The sequence below is a fragment of the Heloderma suspectum genome, chromosome 7 (assembly GCF_057233095.1).
Source record: "Heloderma suspectum isolate Gila_16-S chromosome 7, 16-S_ref, whole genome shotgun sequence".
NCBI classification, from domain to species: domain Eukaryota; kingdom Metazoa; phylum Chordata; class Lepidosauria; order Squamata; family Helodermatidae; genus Heloderma; species Heloderma suspectum.
The window spans coordinates 101,741,722-101,764,893 of NC_139464.1; the positions used below are offsets into that span (position 1 = coordinate 101,741,722).

At 41.2% G+C, this 23,172-nt stretch overlaps 1 protein-coding gene across 2 annotated transcripts in view; it reads left to right on the forward strand.

Moving 5' to 3' along the window:
* CELSR1 (cadherin EGF LAG seven-pass G-type receptor 1) overlaps window positions 1-23,172 on the forward strand; it is a 241,644-nt gene that overhangs the window by 141,178 nt on the left and 77,294 nt on the right. For both annotated transcript variants that reach the window (XM_084810982.1, XM_084810983.1), the window contains exons 3-5: window positions 2,171-2,393; window positions 4,458-4,573; window positions 13,389-13,477. In XM_084810982.1, the coding sequence (XP_084667108.1) occupies window positions 2,171-2,393; window positions 4,458-4,573; window positions 13,389-13,477 (428 nt within the window). The remainder of the gene's footprint in view (window positions 1-2,170; window positions 2,394-4,457; window positions 4,574-13,388; window positions 13,478-23,172) is intronic.

Sequence of the window (23,172 nt, forward strand, 5' to 3'; positions counted from 1 at the left end):
GCTGATCTAATGCCCCAGTGATTGCGGCATTCCAGCCACCCACCAGGGTCTCGACTGAGTGGCCGTTGGTGTGCCCCAGAGAATCCCCAAGCGCGTTCAGGAATCCATTCGGATCCATAAGACGCCTGGGACGGACCATTTTAATGGGTCCTCCACCCCTGCGGAAGGGTTGTGGCACCGAGGAGTCCAACATCACCAGATAGTGATCTGACCATGACAAGGGGGTGGTGGATATACCCCCGACTCACTCCCCGCTTCTCCAGAAACAAACACAAGGTCTAGTGCATGACTGGCTACATGGGTGGGCCCAGTTGGAATACGGTGCAGATCCCAGGAAGCCATGGTCTCCATGAAGGCCTGAGGTGCTCCTCTGAGGATGGCCTGTGAATGTACGTTGAAGTCCCCCAACACCAATAAGTTAGGGGACTGTACACGCACATCAGAGACCACCTCAAGCACCTCAGCCAGGGAGTCAGTCGTGCAGCGGGGTGGATGGTACACGAGCAGAATCCCCAGACTGCCCTTCAGGCCCAACCTCCAGTACATGCACTCAGCAACCTTGGTCTCCCGGAGAGGGGGTCTGGTGAAGACCAAGGACTCTCGGTAGATAACAGCCACTCCCCCTCCCCGATCCCCAGCCCTCGGCTGCTGTGCATACGAAAATCCGGCTGGACACATGGCTGCAAGGGTTGGAGCAGCAGCCTCGGCCAGCCAGGTCTCCGTAATACATGCCAGGTCTGCACCTTCATCCAGGATCATGTCATGGATGAGGGAGGTTTTCTTGGTAAGAGACCTGGCATTGCAGAGCAGCAAACGAAGGCCAGAAGATGGAGTCACACCTCCCCCAGACATCCTTTGGCTCTGGACAGGCCCGGAGCAGGGGACAGATACTACACATCTCTCCCTTGTTCCCCTTATCTGGCATGGCCTGCCCCTAGCGCTCCGCCAGCGCCTGCCGCCCAGCCTCGGTATCTTCTGGCCCCCAACAGTCCCCCCACTGCCTCCATCAGGTTGACACATGCCCCCTCGCTTCCGCCTATCAGGCAGGCTACCCACCCCTAAAAACACAACAAAATCCCCCAGAAATTAAAAAAAAACAAAAACAAAACAAAAAACAATTAAAAATCCCCTTAAAAATAATGCCAGGCAGGAGTCCACAGTAATGATAGTGGGAGAGCCAGGGCCTGCAGGAGAAGCTGCCTCCATTGGGGAAGAGGCGTGCCTGCTGCTGCTGGGCCTGCTGCTGCCGCAGCCGCCACTGCCGCCACTATCACTACTGTGGACTCCTGCCTGACATTATTTTTAAGGGGATTTTTAATTTCTCCTGCAGGCCCTGGCTGTCCCAGGCCACCTCAGCCAGCAAGCTTATGTAGCCCCTCCAGGAAGGGGCAGGTGGAAGCAGCACAGCTGGCTCTGTACCTCGGGGCCTGGTCCTGCAGGGACTGGCAGTCTACCAGGCAGAAGTCCGCAGGGAAGGCCTGGTGTTGGTGGCAGCGGCAGCAGGCACGCCTCTTCCCCAATGGTGGCAGCTTCTCCTGCAGGCCCTGGCTCTCCCAGGCCACCTCAGCCAGCCAGCTTATGTAGCCCCTCCAGGAAGGGGCAGGTGGAAGCAGCACAGCTGGCTTGGTACCTGGGGGCCTGGCCCTGCAGGGACTGGTGGTCTGCCAGGCAGAAGTCCACAGGGAAGGCCTGGTGTTGGTGGTGGCGGCGGCGGCAGCAGCAGGCCCGGCAGCAGCAGGCCTGCCTCTTCCCCGGTGGTGGCAGCTTCTCCTGCAGGTCCTGGCTCTATTAGCACAATGGTTGGCCATTGTGCTAATAGAATGCTGGACTTGATAGGCCTTTGGTTTGATCTAGCATGGTTCTTCTGTTTTTAATTATTTTCATAAGAAAGAAACATTTTCAAAACATGGAAAACATGAAGGGGTCTTTTGGTAGAGGAGCAAGGGCTGACTGAGGCCTGGTGGCCAAGCACTTAACAGCGAAATCGTGATGCAACTTTGGATTGGCAACTTTGTTTTGTGGAATTAGACAGCCAGTTTCAAATGATAAAATATCTCTCTTTTAGTGGAATTCATTACAGTCTCTGGCAATTGGTTCTTGAACTACTAAAGGTTTTGGAAACCTACAATTGTTTCCTCATATCTGACAGTTACTTCCCTTTCTCTTTTAGGAGAGTACTGTGAAGTGAATGCTCGCTCTGGACGCTGCGCTCCAGGAGTGTGTAAGAATGGAGGAACATGTGTTAATCTGCTTATAGGAGGTTTCAAATGCGAGTGTCCGCCTGGTGAATATGAGAGACCTTACTGTGAAATGACCACGAGAAGCTTCCCTCCAGAGTCATTTGTCACCTTCAAGGGGTTAAGGCAGCGCTTCCATTTCACTGTCTCTCTCATGTAAGTTTTCTTCTTTTCAGTGTTATATGAAAACTTTCCAGTCAGTGTTCGCGTTGGCCATAAACAGGGTGCAAGTCAAGAGTAGCACTTTCATGCTGATGTTTGTGCAGTATTTCCCATAAAGATCTTTCTTTTTTTCTTTCTTTTGAAATGCATCTTCTTGGTACTGAGGGTTTCCTTGTCTTTTATACTTATTCTCCACAGTTGGGGAATCATTTCTTTGAGGATGACCAAGAAGCAGAGATTGAGTTAAGAAAAGGGGTTTTGTGTTTTAGGAGTACACCTATAATCCCAGGATGTCAAGCTTCTTTGAGCCTTAAACTCCCTTGAGAGGCAAAAGTATTATCTAATAAAGCTCATCCACTTGACTGCAATTTGCATTCTTAAAATAAGCCATATGCCCCAATACTTTGTTGCTAGCTTACAAAAATGTCTAGTTCAGAGATTGTGTGGAGGCTGTGGGTTATGCCATATGTCATAGCTGAAAAAGCTGATGCTATAAAAATAGCTCAGGAAAAAATAGAGACAGCACAGAATCATCGACTTATTTATCACAAGCTGTTTCTTTTCTCTATTAAGCTTATCACATTTTCGCATGATTTTTGAGCTATGTTGCCATGCACTATCAAGCTGAGTAGCTTCTCTTTCTCTTCCTTCCACCAATCTAATGTCAGTGTACATTTACTCAAAGAAATAACTTCTAATTTATAGCTTCTTAGAACACCATTCCAGCAACATGTTCATGATGGGGAAAGGTTGTCATGACAAATCAGGGCTGAACTGGCTAGGTAGGAGTTTTGCTACAGCAGCTGACGGTAGGTTCTGGCTGTTACTAAATATGGGGCCTTCAGACTTCAGAATATTTAGGCCTAAATTCACTTTCTTGGAAGCAAGTACCACTGACATCAATGGGGCTTAAAAAATTTTTTTTTCAAGTATTTTAAGCCACCTTTAATGGTACAGCCTCTCAAGGAGAATTACATTGTTAAAAGGAAATAATAGAACAATGAAACAATGAAAATCAATAAAAACAATAAATGCCAGTGGCAGTACAAACAACATCCAGTCCACAGAACTGAAATAGTTACAGCTAAAATCCATCAACCTAAAATTGAAATCAAGAGAAAGCCAGTGAAAACAAATGGGTCTTCAGAGCTTTCCTAAAGGCTGCAGAGATGGGGCCTGATGGATTCAGATGGCAACTCATTCTAGAGGTGTGAGGGTGCTACTAAGAAGGCCCTCTCCCTTGTACTCGCTAACTTAACTGCCCTTAGCAGTGCATAACTGAAAACAGCTTCTGTTGCTGACCCTAAAGTGCAGGCAGGCCGGTGCGAGTGAAGGAAGTCTTCAAGTATCTCAAGCCTGAACCATTTAAGGCTTTTAAGGTTAAAGCCAGTGGTTTATATTAGGCTCAGACATTAACTGGCAAGCAGTGCAGCTGGTACAATATTGGTGTCCCATGAACTGAAAGCCCCATCCCCACCAATATTTGGTGACCACATCATTTGGAGTTTCCAAATTTTCTTTAAAAACAGCCCCATATAGATTGCGTTACATTAGTCCATCCTGGATGTCACCAGAGTATGGATAACCATTATTAATTAACTAATTACTTAAATTTATTAATTGCCCATCTGGCTGGTCACCCAGCCACTCTGGGCGATGTACAAGCATATAATAAAACAGTTTAAAACAATAAAATTCTACAATAAAAACATTTTCTAAAATACCCTAACCCACCCCAAATGCCTGCCTGAACAACCACATTTTTAATGCACGGAGGAAGCTCATTAAAGAGGGGGTGAGATCAGACCTCTCCATATAGGGTTGTAGCAATGTGTGTCTGTATGTTGAACCCCCCACACACACATTCAATCTGCCTTAATAACAAGCATTTTGCTAGTATATAATAAAGTAGAAAAGTAAATGATCCATTTTACATCTAGAGATATACCTGTATCTGTTTTAACAGAATGGCTGGCAATCTTTATGTGGTTTGCTTACAGAGCTACTTGGCTGTAGAGAATTCTTCCTCTGAAATTTGTGCTTCCCCGTCTGTTGTAGGTTTGCAACCAGAGAAAGGAATGCTCTGCTTCTCTATAATGGGCGTTTTAATGAGAAGCATGATTTTATTGCACTTGAGATCATTGAAGAGCAGATCCAGTTGACATTCTCTGCAGGTAAGATATTTCTGTCTTTTTAACCTGCTAAAACTAGCAGTAATCCTCAACAGAAGTTTTCATTATATTTTGAAAACTCATCAGTGATGTTATGCAATTGCCACCTTAAGACTGTAATTCTATACACATTTATTAGAGAGTAAGTCTCATTGAAATCATAGGGACTTCTGAGTATAGGTTCACACTGATTGAATAGCCTTTGTACAGTCTAAAATCAATTTTGTCTAATTCATTTTGTTTGTTGTTCAGTTGTTAAGTCGTGTTCGACTCTTCGTGACCCCATGGATCATAGCATGCCAAGCCTTCCTGTCCTCTGCTCTCTCCCGGAGTGTGCTCAAGTTCATATTCATTGCATTGGTGATGCTATCTAGCCATCTCATCCTCTGCCATCCCCTTCTCCTTTTGCCTTCAATCTTTCCCAGCATCAGGGTCTTTTCCAGGGAGTTTTCTCTTCGCATTAGGTGGCCAAAGTATTTGAGCTTCAGCTTCAGTATCTGTCCTTCCAATGAGCAGTCAGGGTTGATTTCCTTTAGGATTGACTGATTTGACCTCCTTGCAGTGCAGGGGACTCGTAAGAGTCTTCTCCAGCACCACAGTTGGAAGGCATCAATTCTTCGGCGCTCAGCCTTCCTTATAGTCCAGCTCTCACAGCCATACGTTAATACTGGGAAAACCATAGCTTTGATTATGCGGACCTTTGTCAGCAAGGTGATGTCTCTGCTTCTGACTATGCTGTCTAGGTTTGCCATAGCTTTCCTCCCAAGGAGCAAGCGTCTTTTAATTTCATGGCTGCAGTCACCGTCTGCGGTGATCTTGGAGCCCAAGAAAATAACAGCTGTCACTGCTTCTATTTCTTCCCCTTCTATATGCCAGGAAATGATGGGGCCAGATGCCATGATCTTAGTTTTTTTAATGTTGAGTTTCAAACCAGCTTTTGCACTCTCCACTTTCACACTCAACAAGAGGCTCGTTAGATCGTCTTTGCTTTCTGCCATTAGGGTGGTATCGTCTGTGTATCTGAGGTTGTTGATAATTCTCCTGGCAATCTTAATTCTGACCTGTGATTCATCCAATCCGGCGTTTCTCATGATGTACTCTGCATATAAGTTAAATAAGCAGGGCGACAATATACAGCCTTGTCGTTAATTATTTTTATTGCTCTGTGTTTTTTCCAGTCACAAACTGTACAAATTAAAGGAATGCCCGTGAAGGTTATTTTATCTATAAGGACGGAATTTGCCCTTTTGCACTTCACTATTTTGAAATCATAGGTTTCAGCCGATCTTTTTTTCCCCTCTTACTTTTTTGAGCTTCTGTGTTTATCAGCTATCTTCCCAGTGCCTCATTCCTGAGATGCCCTTCATATGACACCAAATTGTATTTGTAATAGAGTTCACCTTCTAGCATAGGCACTGGTGGTTTGGTTGTTACTTATTTTTATTCGGATACAACTGGGAGAATCCGTCACACTGCTGAGTGTGGATACAACACATGGATACAGCTTATCCATGTGTTACATACATACACCATCCATTGTCAAAGGTCTGCTATATCGAAGAGCCCATTGTTACAGTACTGAGGTATAAGCGCCCACCAATTTTACAAAGTCTGCACCGTCTCAATTTTCTTTCAGAGTCAATTGGACCATTCATATACTTAAAATGAAGTAGTTGGCCCAGTATTTGGCAGGAACAGATGAACGAACAGTGTTAAGCATCGAGCCATTCACTCAGTCATTGAGAATAGAGGATTTGACAAAGTAGTTTATGTTTAAGTGAATCAACATGGATAACAGCACTATTTTATGCACGTGTACTTGGAAACGGGCATCATTGAAAGAGCCACCTGGGCATGGGCCCTGGAGCTTTTGAGCTGTGCCCTGGAGCTTTTGAGCTATCCTAATTGCCTTTTTTTTTTACATTTCCCCATTGACTTGCATTGGAAAACAAAAATGGCCATAACGTTTTGAGTTTCTATGATAAATACATGAGATTTGGAGGCTTGGTAGCCCACATGCAGCTGAGTGAATATGCCAAATTTCAGGCAGTTAGGTCCAGTGGGTTTTGCGCTAATCACAGGTAAAATTTTCTTTTTCGAAGAAAATCTGTCAAAGCAAAGAGCTATAATTTTGTTGTTCTTCCACATAAATTCTTGGAATTTGGAGACCTAGCAGGCCCTATGGAGCTGACTGAACCTACCAAATTTCAGACAGTTCGGTCCAGTGGCTTTTGTGCTAGCCATGTGTAAAGTTTCCTTTTCTCAAAGTCTAAAACAAAAAGAAAAAACTGTCAAGCCACCCAGAGGATTAGAAATCCTAATCAGAAGGTGTTTAACGTGATCATTAGGCAGTCACTATCCCTAATCTCTGGTGTAGGTTTTTTTTTGAGGTGCAAAAAACTTTTCTCCCCCTACTTTTCTGCTCTTACATGCCCACTGTTGGGAGCTTGCCTGCAATGAAATTTTGAAGAGGGAGAAGGAAGGGAAGAAAGAGCTCCATGTGAAATGCTGGTATTTCACACAGCACCTGATTTTACTTCCCTAAACTGGAAGCTTTGGCTTCTGCAGAAGTTTAGTCGCTTCAGTACAGCAAAGGATCCAATCCGCCTCCACAAACTTCTTTCTCCCCCTCCAGTTTAATTTCTCCTAAATAGCTGTAGGACTCAAATAATCCCAAAGGGAGGGTTAGAACTATGTGGCCTCATGACTGAAAAACTTCAGGGGCTTTTAAATAGGTTCTAAAGTTTTTTAAAAAGCTAGAAAAAGCCCTCAGCCACTTCACCTCATAAAGTTCATTTAAGTACATACAGTCCTTACAAACCCTCCACAGCCTCCTAAATTCCTGTGAAGTACCACCTCTCTGAAAGGAGCCACTTGGCTTAGGGAATTCTCTCTAACCCCCACCCCCACCCACATTTCCAGTCACCTTCTTTTCTTCTTCCCTCCCCTATCCTGTCTTCCTTCCTTCCTTCCTTCCTTCCTTCCTTTCTCTTTTGTATTCCACCCAGAGCATATCTTGGGGAATTCTTAAAGAGAATTCTCTTTGGTGGGCAAAAGAAGTTCCGAACTGTATTTGACTTTATACAAAGAGACAAGAGGATAAGTTTTGGGTTTGTTTTTTAAGTGGGGGGGAGATAAATATTGCTAATTCATGCAATCCTATGTATGCCTACTGAGAAGTCCCATTATGTTTAATGAGGCTTACCCTCAGGAAAGTGTGTATAGGATTCCAGCACAAATTACTTTTGCAGGGAGGTTTGTACCTTGATGTTCTGCATGTTTACTCAGAAATAAGTCCTGAGTTGTGAGCATGGTACTGCAAGCTTAACACAGTGCCTACCCAATTCCATCTAATGAATTGACTACCCTTTCAACTCAGTCCTATGCATGTTTTGTCATTTGTGGGTTTGGGGTTGTTGTTGTTTTTGCATGAACTCTAGCTTCATTGGTGAGGGAAAGGCACTTAGTACATGCTCAGAGTTTCTCCATAACTTAGCTCTAGTTTTGAAAACAGATTCATTGGCTGAATCCTGGTGAAGTCTTGGCACAAATGAAGTTATGAGGAGGAAGATACAATAAGAGCTTGTGCATAACAAGGAGGAGGTAGAGAGGAGTTGCACAAAACAAGACATCTGTTTTGATGAAGAGTTGCTGGAAGATGAGGAGGGATGGTTGCATGGAGGGGAATAGAATTGGTAGGGGGAGAATGTAAGTGCCCAGTGGTGAAAGAAAAACATTCTGCATATGCTCAGAGGCACTCCATATTTAAGTACAGAACATAAGAAGAGCCATGCTGTATCAGGCCAAGGTCCATCTAGTCCAGCATTCTGTTCACACAGTGGCCAACCAGATGCCCATAGGAAACCTACAAGCAGGACATGAGTGCAATAGCACCTTCCCACCCATGTTCCCATGCTGCTAACATTGGTGAAATGTAAATAAATACTAGTAATTCTACATTTGGATGCATGTATATCCTTCAGAAACTTTGGAAGTTTCTTGCCTGGGGGACACCTCTAATGACCTGTGCATTTTCATACAAATTTACCCAAAAACTGTTGGGGAAGGGGTGAATGGAAGGGAAAGCAAATCACTCTGTCCCCCAAATTGGAGAACTCGCCTTCCACATGAACTGCTGCACCTATCCTTCTGAAACTTTGCTGGTTTCTTACTTAGAGACAACTCTAGGCCGTCTGTAATTTTCAAAATAATAGTCCACAAGGAACATAGGGAGATAAGTATGTCCCCTTTTGGAAACCTCAAGATGTCAAGGTCACCCTTGCACAAAAAGCCCTTGTGGCTATCATTCTGAAATTTGGCAGACATGATCTCTTCTGATGGGGCAATGAATCCTGACATTTTTACCCAGTTCTTCCAAGGAATAAAAATGTTATTGGCAGTTCCCTTTAAAAGAAAATCAAAATATAAACCCTGCACCTATTTTTTTTTTTCTGACATTGGGCAGGTGTAATCCCCTTTCTAGGGGGCTACTCTGCCTGAAATTATCATCCAGTTCTGACCAAGAGAAAAAAATTACATTTTTTTTTCTAATTTCCCATGGTAGTCAACAGGAAGCATAAAGACTCATTTTTCCAAACATTGACTCAGGTTTGGTGTTGAGCTGAAGTGGTCTGACTACAAATTGGCCCGAGCAGAAGCGGGATATTTTCCAAAACACTGAATTGGGGTCTGAGTTGAAGTGGGGTGGGGGGGCCAGTGCACACTTCTTATATATGTATGTATGTAATGTATACACACGTACAAGCACACCGCATGCACACATCACACACACACACACTAGACGTGTGCTCGGATATGGACACATTTTTGTTATGGGCCTGTGCCCCGTATCTTTTATGAACCTAGCATCGCCCCTGCTTGGAAACAAATCCCACTGTTTCAATACCTATGCACACTTTTGTGAGCATGTGTACTTGGAATGTGTACTCGGAAAAAAGTCCCGCTGTGTTCAGTCCTGTACATACTTTTGTGGGAATAAGCCCCATTGGGCACAGTAGGATTTACTTCTAAGGATTGTACTGTAATTAAATAATCCAAAGAAGGAAATCTAAAACCTTCCAGTAATACTGAGTGTCAGATATGGGTTTTTCAATGGATCGATCATAAACTTCCTTAGCAATAGTAAACTTTACTGTGATTCTTACCAAATTCAATTCAATTAGCCTTCCTGTCGATCGATCAAAATATCACTAAAGGATGGGAACAAGCAACTAAGTCATGAAAAGCATAAAGTAATTCTCCTCCACCCCATCAGGGTTTTTTCTTCACAGTTGTGTGTCTCACTTTCACAATAGGAATATTGTAGAAAATAACACTTAGAGTGTCTCAGGTTCATAAAACTGATATGCAGTTTATATTAATGGAATGAAACTGAAATGTGCAAATTAACAGGGTCTCTCCCACTCCCTTTATACATCTCTGATCAGACCTCAGTATTAAAGATGATGGAAAACAAAGTTGTGTTTTCTTTAACCCCAGTCTGCAACAATATATTTTGCCTTTAGGACAATTTATTTGCCAGGGCTCAGTTTTAATAATTTAAGGCAATAGTTTGGTAGTTGGGGGAGGGGAGGCGAGGGGCTGCTGGGACATGATAGGAGTGGGGAAACCACAAAAATACACATTTTCAGGAAGTTGCTAAATGCTGGCTATTGATCTCAGTGCAGCTAAACTTTCTCCGTAATTCTGTGAGTCATAGGAACTTTAGAAAGTGAGTATTCAGGTCCTTAAATGCACTCTCTTGCACGTTCATGGAAGAATTGTAATTAGATGTAAAGCATTTTGCCCAAAGCAATGCTTTCTATATTTGCAAATTGGAAATCAGCCTATACTGGCTATACAGTAGCCAGAGACGATATCTATCTAGATGGTATCAAAAATTTGTTGATGTCTGTTACCTCCAAGCACTTTTTTTATCTAGACAAGGAGAGATATTAAGAAAGAGCAATAATGACGCAAGAGGGTGTTTGTCCTATTTTATGTCTGTATAGCCAGACACTATTTGCAAAAGATTTTGTGGTAAAGGATGTTAGAGAAAAAGAAAATCAACACACTTTTTTTATATTACATAAGATCTTTGAGATATTAAATTGTGGTGGCATATCTGCATTTTTTTTAATCATATGTTCGTTATGAAAAATCTGATATGTTAAAACATTTCCTCTTTAAAAGGAACAAGTCCTAGGTTGGATGAGAACCAATTGCTCTGATCCAAATGATAACAATATTCCAATGCATGTAGCTAGCAAGGATGCAGATGATACTCATATCCACATTGCAATGCTCATCTGGGCTTCATTGAATTGGTTGGATTTTTAAAAATGTGAATGCTGAAATGCATACCCATGTAGCTACCAGTTATGTGCAACTAATTCCGGATGACTAAACCAAGGAGCTAGTGGATTTTTCTTAATTTACCCTTTGGAAAAGTATGTGTTACTTTTATTTTAGTATCTTACATCTGATTCACATGCAAATGTATATCACAAAAAGTCTGGATGGTCAACAGCTGACTGTGCAAACTTCCTTGACTTTGAGAATGGTGAAATTACTTGGGGTTAAGTGGAATTTTGGGAACAAAGCAATTAATGTGAGCTTTTGTGGTCAAAATTATATTGTGAGCTTCATTGTGTTTGAATAATCAAGATCGTAAAAAAAAAGACGAAATTAGGAAGTTGTCACAGATTTAGGAAAGAATGTATAATTTGTGGTCATTAATGAAATGAAACTTTAAGGCTTCCTACAGTACAAGTAGCTTTACTTTCTATGGTGCACAAAAATACTCAAGGGGAATAGTGGGCCTTTCTCCTTACACTCACAAAAACAAACAATGCAGAAGTTAGTATGTTCATCATCTTTAAAAAAAGCCATTATTTGTGTCCCTCTCTCAGTTTAACACCTCTCTTTATGAACCGAGCAGGTGTGTGTGTGAAAGTGAAGTAAATGTTTGCATGAATACAGCTGGAAACATATAGCCATTTATTATATACATAGCTGTTCTTAACGTTTTTCTTCTCTTATTCTTCTGTAATGGGAACTTTTGTCCAAGTGGCCATTCATGACAAACCCAACCTGTTCAATTTGACAGGACCTTGTGTACTTTTGCTGTAGATATTTGCTTTGTTATGATCTCAGAACAGCAATGAATAGTCACCTGCCTGGTTGTACTGGTCTGCATAACTAATCTGACATTCTGTGCTTTATCAGATCCAATCTTTAAAAGCCATTTAAATGGGAAAGAAAGGAAGCAATGTCATTCGTTGCTCAGTTAGGGCTCCTGCAATTTTCTGGGAAGAAAAATGTTTTCTTTGTTTTTTCGCACCTTATCTGACAGTCCTATAAAATTCCAGCCTGAAAAAAGAAAGCCACAGGAATTTACATTCTTTTTGTGGGTAACAAGTGTTTTTGTTATCTGTATTTGTCCCAAATATTGACATTTTACATTTTGTCAGGTAAAGTATTTTCGTTTGTTTGCTAAAGTTTATATATACCACTTAGGGATTTTATTATATTAAATGATATATAAGTATCACTGATAAAATAAATGAAGTTTGAAGGCTACAACTGCTTCAACACTAAGACACACTAGAAATATAGGGTGTATATTTGTATATTTTATGCATGTAATTGATATAATTTGCGTATTGTTTCTGTTAACATAGCTTATGCCAAATCACAGCTGGTGATCTTGTCATTTATTTGTGAGGGAAATTGAGGTAGCCATAGGTACTTGCATGTCTTTTATAATTGTGAGAGTGATGCCTGTGTCATCTCAACTTAACTCCACCTTCCTCCAGTTGTATTAGATAGGGTAGCAGCCCCCTTGAAAAAACAGTATTGCACTTTGGAAGTACTCCTGGACCTGGCTTTGTTCCTGGATGCCCAGGTAGCAGCTGTGGCCAGGAGTGCTTTTGCCAAGATTATAGGCTGGTGCACCAGCTTTGCCCATCCCTAAGGGGGTCACATCTGACCATGGTGACACACTGAGATTGGACTTTTGGTCTGCACTCAACATGGGACTGCCTTTGCAGAATCTCCAGAAACCTCAGGTTGTCAGAGTGTGGCAGCGAGAATGTTTGTGCCTGCTTACTCATAGGAACATGAGACATCCATAATACAACAGCTGCGCTGACCTCTCATCAGTTTCCAGGCACAATTCAAAATGCTGGTGATTACCTCTAAAGCCCTAAATGCCTTGGGCTCAGGTTGCCTAAAGGGCTATCTCCTTCCATATGAGCCAGCACATTCTTTAAGATCTGTAGGAGAGGCACTTCTCTATGTCCTGACAGTGGCAGAGGCTGGGATGAAGGAGAGGGCCATGCCATGTCTATGGACCTCTCTGCCAAGGGAGGTTTGTTTGGCCTTTCACCACCTGGCTAAGATATTTTTGTTCCAGCAGATATTTAACTTGCCAGGCTGAAGGGTCTTCTAGCTAACTGATTCTGGATTTTAAAAGCTGTTTTTATCTGCTCTAATTGCCCTACCTTTATTATCCTTGTATTTTTATGATATATGAAAATATACTTGTAAACTTCCCTGAACTTCCCTGTGATTACAGTGGAAGGGTGAGGTATACATTTTCTGAAGGAATGAATCATGAATTGGACAAAAGCAAACTTCTCCCCAGCCCTGCACTCTGTGTATTCAAGCTGGGAGGAGGAAGGTATTGATGTGTTTGTTTCATTTTGCATGTTTTCCCTACAATGCTAGCTAATACATTTGATAGCAAAAATTAAAATGTTGAAAAGGAGAACTCTAAGGGGAACTCTCTTTCTTTCTCTTCCATGCAACCTTTCAGGGGAAACGACTACAACAGTTGCACCATTTGTTCCAGGAGGGGTTAGTGATGGACAGTGGCACTCTGTCCAGGTGCAGTACTACAACAAGGTAAGACATGATGTTTTAGGGATATCCTTTGTACACTGAACTGGTCTTAATTCAGATGGATTAGGTTATCTAATAAAATGAACCAGAGCCAGTCTTTAAACTTATGTAGTGGATCCATGTTTGGGCCAGAACATGTTGCTGGAATGGAAATCTTTATTAGGAACATCATGTGCATTGCTTTAACAGAGGATCTGTTCCATAGCACTGGAGATATTAGATTCTGTGACTAGATTATTTTCCAAGGCCTGTGTAAAGCCTTGGAAAATAATAAGCAATAATATCAGTCCAGAGAAGAGAAGACCAGCAGGGTATGTTCTTTGTTTCAAAGCAATGTATATACAGATCTGCATCTTCCACTGAAATGAACAGGGCAGCCCATGTGGCTGGAAGAGCTCTCTTTTGTGCATCAGAACTCCTACAGCCATAAGAGACTTTTGAACCAAGGGAAGTCTCTTTATTTTTAGATGTGTAGAAAGCAATAATCCCTACATTTAACTTTTTGACACCAGTGCTTCCAATGCTTAACTCCGTCTTACTGAAACTGAACTTCCTTGAAGATTTGTCAAATGGTCGTTTCCTCTCGGAAAAACACAATCAGAATTGTTCATTATCTTTTGAAGTCGGTATGGGGTTGTTGCTGTACAACAATTTAGTGTAGTTCATTTAGAAGTCCACAGTAAGCAGCCAGAAAAAACACAGCCTCTCAGCAAGTAGTCTTTATCATAAGCAGAGGAATAGCTCTCAGTATGTTGGCTAAATACCATTTTTAATTTAAGTATATTTAATGAAATTATTTGCAAATAATTACTATTTCTAAAATACTTTGTTTTACCATGTTGGCACACACAGTTCATAAATTATATCAATCAATCAATCAATGAATCAATATTGGGACTGTACTTCAAGTAACAGTGTTACTTGACTGTAACACTTGATTGTAACACTCCTCAACAGTGTGAGGAGTTTGATTAATGTCTAAGATTTGGTGTTTTTTATTACATTGTACCATTTTGTGTAGTGTTATGAGTAGACATATATGTGTGTTGGTTTATGGTCCTTGGTGACAGCTTTGTAGTACGGCTAATGGATTTGACTTTATGGCACAGCATCAGTGACATAGTTGTACATTTCTTTGACAGTTTAACTGTCTAGAATTCCCTGTTGTAGGAAGTAAAATATATCCAGCTCCGAATTTATAGTAAATATTTGAAGCACAGTCTAGTCAGTCTTAAGAACTTCAATGTCCCTTTTATTTCATTGGGAAATATTTAAGCACATGATTCTTCCATTGAAATTAAAGGGACTTAAAAGTGCCTATGTTTGGCTGGATTGTCCTCTAGTTATTTAGTAATACTCCAGTATTTTCTCAGAAACTGTGGCTGACTACAAAATTATTTTATCTGTGTTATGAAAAAAGAGTTGGAGATCAGTGGCAATAGAGAAAGAATAGTTAGTTTTTTAATGCTGGGTGTAAATAATTTACCATGTTCAAGTATTCCTCCATGTTCTGTGGCTAAAGTCTGGACGAATATATAGTTGTTGCTGGACTAGACTGAGGATATATTCATGCAATCACTCTTTAGTTAGTTAGCACCCAAATTGAGCACAGTTAATTGCCTTCCTGAGCAGGAGCAGAATGGTGAGAATTGAGATTTTTCATAAGATTTTATGTTGTAAGTGTATTGCAAGTTGTGAATTTTCAAATGTTTCAAGTATTCTTATATTCAGGGCTGGCTTGAGATTTTTTTTAAATTTATTTTTGCAGCCTTAGGGAGGATAGAGTAGGGTGGGGCATTTGATGGAGGCTTCAGTGGCAAAGGCACTCCTACAGAAAAGAAAAGTGGACCTCAGCATCTCCCATAATGCTGTAGAGAACATTGAAATACAAGCTGTGCCAAAATCAGGGGACAGTTTGGACATGTATTGCTCCATGGTGTCTCTTGAATTATGTTGTCCCAGATATCTGCCTAGACTGCTTCTGTGGTTCAATCAACTTGGATAGAGTTAGAATTCTCTTTTTATAGTTTATATATGGTTTATATATATAGTTTATATATGGTTTATATATAAACCATAAACCCCGGATCTTCAGTCAGCAACTGAAGATCCGAGGCAAACACAGCTCCCTGAGGGGAACTTTCTGGCTTCCTCAGTTTCCAGGGGCAAAAGAGGTGTGAGTAAGTGGTATCTGTAGTAACAGAACTTTGTAGGAGTCCTCATTTGACGATGAGAGTCAGGATCTTGGCCTTCTGCCCCTGGCTCCATTCTCAGAGAAGCCCTCTGGGAAACTAGGTACTGATCAGGGGCATATAGGATGATAAATAGAAGACACAAGATTTATAATATGAATGAGGATGGGTTTTGGTTTGTTTTTGCTGGTGTGTGTTGTCTCATTACATTACAAATGGTATTATAGCTTGAATAAGGAGATTCAGGATGTTAATGAGGCCTCTACACACTGCCTCAGTTCAAACATAATGAGAAACCGTTATTTCCTGCTGTAAGAGTGAGCTGTGGTGAGGTTCCCCCTTCCCCTCCTCTTGCATGCCAGTGAGAAGTTTTAGATTTTAAAACCACAATTCCTTGTTATGTCCAAACTCAGAGAAATGTGGTTTGAAATGATTGCTTCATCCTGGCTTGTTCTCAGTAAACATATCTTAAACAAACCACAGTTCCCCAAGTTTGGATGTCATTGGGAACTGTGGTTAGTTTAAAGTGAAAGGGGAAAGAGGATTATGAAAGTGTGTGATCCCTAGCTTGCTGAAGCTCATTCTTGTAGTAGAATAGGATACCATGAATTCTTGCTACTTCTGAAGTGAATGAGCCACTGGCTGTGTTCACATGTAACACTAAACTGTGGTTTAGCAAATATGACTATGAACTTCAGTAAACCTTGGGCTTGTGTATCCACTCTTCTCTCCTCTGGTGCAGCTATCAGGAAAAGACTGGAAGTATCCACTTCTGTTTTAGATTACCCACAGTTTAGCATTATGTCTAACTATGGTTAATCTTAACTATAATTTGTTGAAACAAGCCAGGTTCATAACCTATAGTTTGAAGCTGGTTTGTTGCAACAAATCATAGTAAAGATTAACCACAGTTTGTCGAGACACCAGGACAAGCTGCAGTTCACCTAAAACATAAGTGAAAGCTTCTGAACTCCTCCTCACAGCCACACTGGAGCAGCATGAGGATTGGGAGTGCATGAGCCTGGGGCCACTGCAGCTCATCCTTATAATGCTAAACCATGGTTTAGTATTACGTGCAAACTAGGCCATTGCATCAGACTACCTTGAAGGTTTTTTTAATGAAGGAAATCAACCCATTCTTGCATATACTTTTATTTCAGTCTTGTTTTGCTTAGTTTGTAATTGTATAACAGGAAAGAAATATTTGTAGCTTGTTTCATGTGTGTGCTTGGATACTGTCATAAATTCCCTTACAATCTCTAACCTACACTCTGGTTTTGGATGTTATTACAGAAAGTAGGTTTAATATAAGAGGTTGATAAAATGACAGATGATAGAATTATCCATAGTTCTTTTGCTGGAGCCATTCCTCCTTACTGGCCAAGAAGCCTGGGAAAAGGTACATATATCAGCTAAAGTCTGGTTTTCAGAGTATGGTTGTTGGTTTAGAATTCTAAGCAGCTGCCAAAAAGATAAGGACTTGAGACAGCTCCAGGGTATTCTTTAAAAGGAAAAGTGATTCCACACTGGTTAAAAATAAACCTTTTCTCCCGTTTTCCTGATTCCTTGCTGTTTGTTCAAGTGGTAGATGCATTCTAGCAGCATAATTATGTGTGTCTGAAAATGGGTGAGAAAAACATCTTGCAGTTTTGTTTATAGGCAAACAATAACATGTAACTTTTCTAAAAACTCAGATTCCTTTTCTCTGAACTCAAGTGAATTAATCTGCTGTAATCTGAATGGAGTCAGTATCAGGCTCTGTGCTGTATTTGCAAGCATAGGCCAAATGGCTAGCTGGCTTATTTATTTAATTTATCCCTCACCCTTTAACAAGTCCCCAGGGTGGTTTACCAAAACGTTAAAATTACAGTAAAACAAATTAAAACAAAGACATTGATGTGAGAACATTAAGGCTGGATCTACACTTACCGCCTTTTTTCACTTCCAGTGAGGTTTCACCGCCCGCCTTTCACACTATGCAGTACCTGCCTCAAATTGGAACCGGAATCTCCCACTTCCATGCTCCCGCTTTCAATACCCTAATATCCCGGTATTTCCCCTTAATGTGCTCTGATTTTCCACCTTCGCTACCGTATCCGGTCATAGTCCCCTCCCCCGCCTGTCCATATACGGCGGTGTTTGTATTTCCCTTCTGTCCAATCACAGCTCTAGACGGCCCCATGTCTTCTTCTGGCTACTGATCACATAGCTTCCTCAGCAGCCCCCATTTCCTCAGCAACAAGCAAAGGGCTGGATGTGTGCGCGCTTGTCTGATCTCGGAAGCTAAGCGGAGTTGGCCCCGGTCAGTAGTTGAATGGGCGACCGCCTGGGAATCAGGCTTCCTGCATTGACCAGGGGGTTGTTCTATCCCTTCAAATGAGACTAAGTTTTACCCCCTCCTATCCCCTGCTCAGGATGTTTTTTTTTTTAAATTAAGGTGTTATCCTCGCAGAATCGGGGCTTCTCTGCGATGTGTTTTTTTTTTCTAATTCAGGCATGATCGTTGAAGAATGAAGAATTTCATTCCCTATCAAAGAATACAAAGTGTTTCTAAATTCCAATGTTATTTCCACTTTGGACGAATTATGTTGCAAAGTTTCAAAGCTGCGCAGGTATCTTTAACTTATTGCACCACCTGCAAAGAGTCTTTAAAGGGAAACAGGACTTTGACCGATTTTGTAGAGCAGGAGTTTTTGAAATTAAAATCTTTGATGTGTTTCCAAATCCTATTGTTGAGAAATGTGTTATCTTTAATCTACCAACAAATTATCTTTAAAAAAATACAAAGTGAACCTTTACCCAAAATTAAATTGAGCATGTCTTTTTTAATGGAAGTGCCCAATCAAATAGCTCAATTTGAACAAATACTAACAACTGCATACTCTTAAGGAACATTAGAGTATGGCCTTTTTAGTCCTAACATGCTGTATGAGGGTCAGCAGAGTTCTGCTGCTTGTTTTTCTGTTGGTAGGTATGTTGAACAGTCTTTGACAGGCTAATGGGTACTTTGTTTTGAACAAAGCATAAAGAAATATAGCTGTACCTTTGCAATCTCCAGTAAACAAATCCATGCTCATTTTGTGGCAGAATAACATACCCTACAGCCCTAGCTGCCTCTGCAGCTGAAAGATAGATTATCTCACTTCCTTCTGGAAAGCAGGTTTTGTATGATGATAGCAGGCACCTGTTATGTGACCACAATTATATTGTACCCTGAGATGATAATTACTCCACTGTATGCCAGTCCCTAGCTATCTTTGGAAAACAAAACTATGCAATGACATAGGTAAACTCCAGTGTAATAGTTTAGATTGTAATCTTGGAATGTGTAAAATTGTTTTGATTCCAAAGTTATTAATAGTACCAATATTTGTCTTTTGGGATTGAAGTGCCTTTAATTGAAAAGGGATTGATGGGCCTAGAACTGAAATACCCTTTATTCCAGATAGATTGGTTTATCAGTTTACAAAGTAAGTGATAACTTAAAAAAATTATAGGGGCAGTTTCCAACATTGCTTCTCTGCTTATGCAATTAATCTAGCGCTAGCGTGAGCAACCTCTAGCACTACAGCAATAGCATAAACTGACACAGTGGGTTTTCCCTGGAATTCTGTCATTTTCCCCCAACTCTTTGAAGCAGAAGAATGGACAAAGGCTGAAGTGTGATGGCAACAGCTGTTGCGCGTAACAGTAAGGTGTTTGTAAAATCTGCCGAAAGGCTGAAACAATCCTTTCTGTTCCTCCTGTCTAGATGTCTCTGTATGATTGTGTGCATGTGCACAAATCCTGGCTGTTGAATGCTTGTTATTTGTTGCCAGATAGAATCTAGTACACAGATTCTGACTCTTTAATACCGAGATAGGAAGGAGAATGTCAGCCCACCACCACAGCCCTACGATTAGCGTAAACTATTGATATTTGTCCTTCTACATGTTAAAGGCATAGAAAGGGATCTTCTATCAAATCTACAGTTGTCAACTCTTGAAATAAAAAAATCTGGTATCCAGATGGAGTTCACAGAAAGCATTCTGTGATCTAAGGTATACAGCTATTGCATGTATTTACAAGCCCCCTGTCATTATGCAGTACCAGCCAGACATGGTATCAGCCCCACAAATCATAGTACAATCTAGACAACTACAAACGTGCCACAATCAGGAATCAAAGTGCTTAAGAAAGTGAGCTAAGACAGCATGTCAAATCACATCAAGGAATTCAATATTTTAAAACATTCTAGAAAAACAGATTATGAACATTGATGCTCAGACTAGTCCCAAGGACAATCAGTAAATCCATTGCAGAGAACTGAGGAAACATGCTGCAGAACAGATAGAATCATAGAATAGTAGCAAGACTGGTAACAAGACTGCGACTGAAAATAACATCTGTTTCAGTGTGTGAATTGAATGTGGATGTGAATTTTACTAACAGTCACCCAACACAACATTGTGTTAGGTTTCTTGTTTGAAGCATGGTCCGTACGATCAATGTTTCACCTGTTTGGAAAACTTTAATTCTTGGTAAATTGGTAAAAAAACACACACCTGTTTAATTATAAATGATAATGTATATTATCATCTGTACATCTGGTGTTTTATGAGCTTAAGGGCCCCAAGTGTTTTTGTCTGTGTTAATGATATGCTAGCCAGTCAACCTTATAATAGTCTTGGAGAAGATTTTGAATGAACTCCGCTGCATCAGCAGAACATTGCGCTTTTTATTTGGGGACAATCTGCTCCGGTTCTACAGTTGATTGAATGAATATGTATTGGAGTTTTAAACCACAGACCATGACTATGACATCAAAGTATAAGAATAGCACATGCAGACATATTGTCATTTGTACAACACAAAGATTAATGGCCCTCTTCTCTCCTCAGCACACAGTGACAAAATCATCACTGCACATCAGGGCCAGGAGGAGGCCGAGACCCTCCTGTCTTCTTCAGGTTGTAAGACTTGGCCTGTCTCACACACCTTTGTATTGGTTAGCTGAGTTGTGAGGAGAACTTCATGTATTCTCTGATGACTGAAGCAAGAGGTCAAATTCTGCATGCCCCATATACACCTGGTCCACAGAGGGCAGTTGTGCAACATGGGAGCTGTAGTCCCCACCTGCCTCGGTGAATCCTGCACTATCTGGGCCATGAATCGGGCTGTCCATGATGTCCCTGCCACCTCTGATGAATAACATGAAATAGAAGTCAGCAAGTATGGCCCAGTTTGTGGTCTAGAAGGCTGCACCAAAGCCTTAGAGCAAGGGTGGGCAACTTGTGGCCCTTCAGATGTTTTGGCCTACAACACCTGTCAGCTCTAGCCAGCATAGGCAATGGTGAGGACTGATGGGAGTTGTGGGCCAAAACCTCTGGAGGACATGAGATTGGGGAAGGCTGGTCTAGGTTGCCAGCTGTTAACTCTTAACTTTTGATCAGGCAAGCTGATTTCAGCAGTGGATTCTGGTTTTACAAGATATATGAATATACGGCAGTAATATGGGCAGTATTTCCATGGAGCATATATAGTACAAGGCAGAAAAATACATCCCTTGCTTCCTAATTAAAAGATAGAGCAGAATAACCACTTGGGGATCTTTATATGCTCTAAAGGCACAATCCTTTGCATGTTTAGACAGAAAAGCAGACAGAAAAATTCCCTAGCCAGCCATGCTGGGAGCTGTAGGACTCCTTTCTGTCTAAACATGCATAGGATTGCACCCTAAGACAATTTGCCCACACATGCCTTACATGCTCCTGTACTGAGGTGGTGCACTGAGTGCAGCTTGGTATTACAAGAACTAAAGTAGTGATATCCCATTGATATAATTACTGAAAAGCAGGGACCAGAGGAGAATAGATGGTGAAGTCAGGGGATTGAACAAAGGAGGAGGATTGGGCAAAACCTCACTTTCCTCACTGCCACCAGGGAGGAAATAGACAAGAAAGGGAACTTTGGAAGATTGGGGAGAATGGACAAGGAAGCCAAGTAGTAATAGGATTGCTAGGTATATTGTTGTGGGGCATCGCCTGCCACAGCTGCTGTAAATTTATGAGATGACTGTTTGTTTGTTTGTTTGTTTGTTTGTTTGTTTGTTTTGCCAGTTGTAACTTCTGTTCTCACTTCAGCATTGCAAAGTGCAAACTCTAAGTGGACGAGAGGACCAGTAAGAAGTGGAGTGTATGTGTAAATTTTACATTTTGATTTGAATAAGCTAGCCAGTTTTTTTACTTCAGACTTCTAGCAATGATTTGAAATGTTCTGTCATCTTTCGTTCTCTATCTCTTTTAATTAAAAATGTTTTTGGTAATGATGGGCATTTTCCTATAATCCATTTAATGGGAGGAAGGGTTTGGCATGGCATGCTGCTACTAACAGTCATTTAGCTGGCACCTGAGGAATTCCCTGAAGGACTTTGAAGTGCACCCTTATCTGCACTTAATCACACTGTAAACTTCAGGAACTCAGAAGCTCTTTAAAGAATTTCTCATCTGTCTGTAGAGGAGAAAGAAAAATAACACTGGAAAATAATGTTATATTATTGTTGTTGAATTTTTATTTGCAGCAACAGTATGCCAGGAGAATGATGGAGGGATCTCAGAAAGAAAACCCTTGTAAACATTTAGTGTTTTGAGAAAAAATATATCTGCAGGCATGGCAGAATCCATGACTGAGAACCAGCCTTGGCCAGGCAGTGAGTTCAATGGGTTGTGTGCCTAAGCAGCCATTTCATTGCTATGTCACATGACCAAATTGGATTTCAGCCATGATGAGATAACTTTCCATACACCTTACCCAGATCTGAAATCTGATCATGGGTAGAGCAATTTGGTGTCCCCCTTGGTCACTTAGAAAGAGCTGTAGCATGCACTTAACTCACCTCTACCAGGGCCATGGAGGGCCTGTAAAGTGCAATAAACTAGGAGCAACTTCAGTCAGGAGATTTGGGCCTTCATCAGTATGAGTTTTAAGGAGTTAGTGACAGCTAGGCCTTGTGTCTTTCTAGGTACCTTTTTAAGGCTTCACTCGTATGCATGTGGATTTGGGAGTAAACCCCATTGAACACGGTGGCATGTATTTCTGAAGAAGCGTGCCTAGGATTGTACAGCGAGATATGTAAAACATGATTTTATTCTAGAAATATTTGAATAAAATGTATAATTTATAGAAAAAGTGCCCAGAACTGGTCTACCTGTGGAGCAATGTGATGAAGCAATTGCTTCAGGCACTATTTTCTGCCATCCACGTCTACCATTCTGCATTGTTTAAAAGAAATCCGCTGCAGTCCAAAGCTGGGTAGGATAGATATCATTTTAATTTCTTTTCTTGAGGAACAACAATAACTTGTAAGGTGCAGGTGGGTCAGGTTGTATGAACCTCAGGCATGCATACATATGTAAATCTTCAAGGAGTTCACCATTCAGAACTTAAGCTAAGCTCAGTGCTAATACTGAAGAATCTAGAAAATCGAAGTCCTGGGTTTTTTTAGGAAAAGGAAATGGTGAGGTTCTT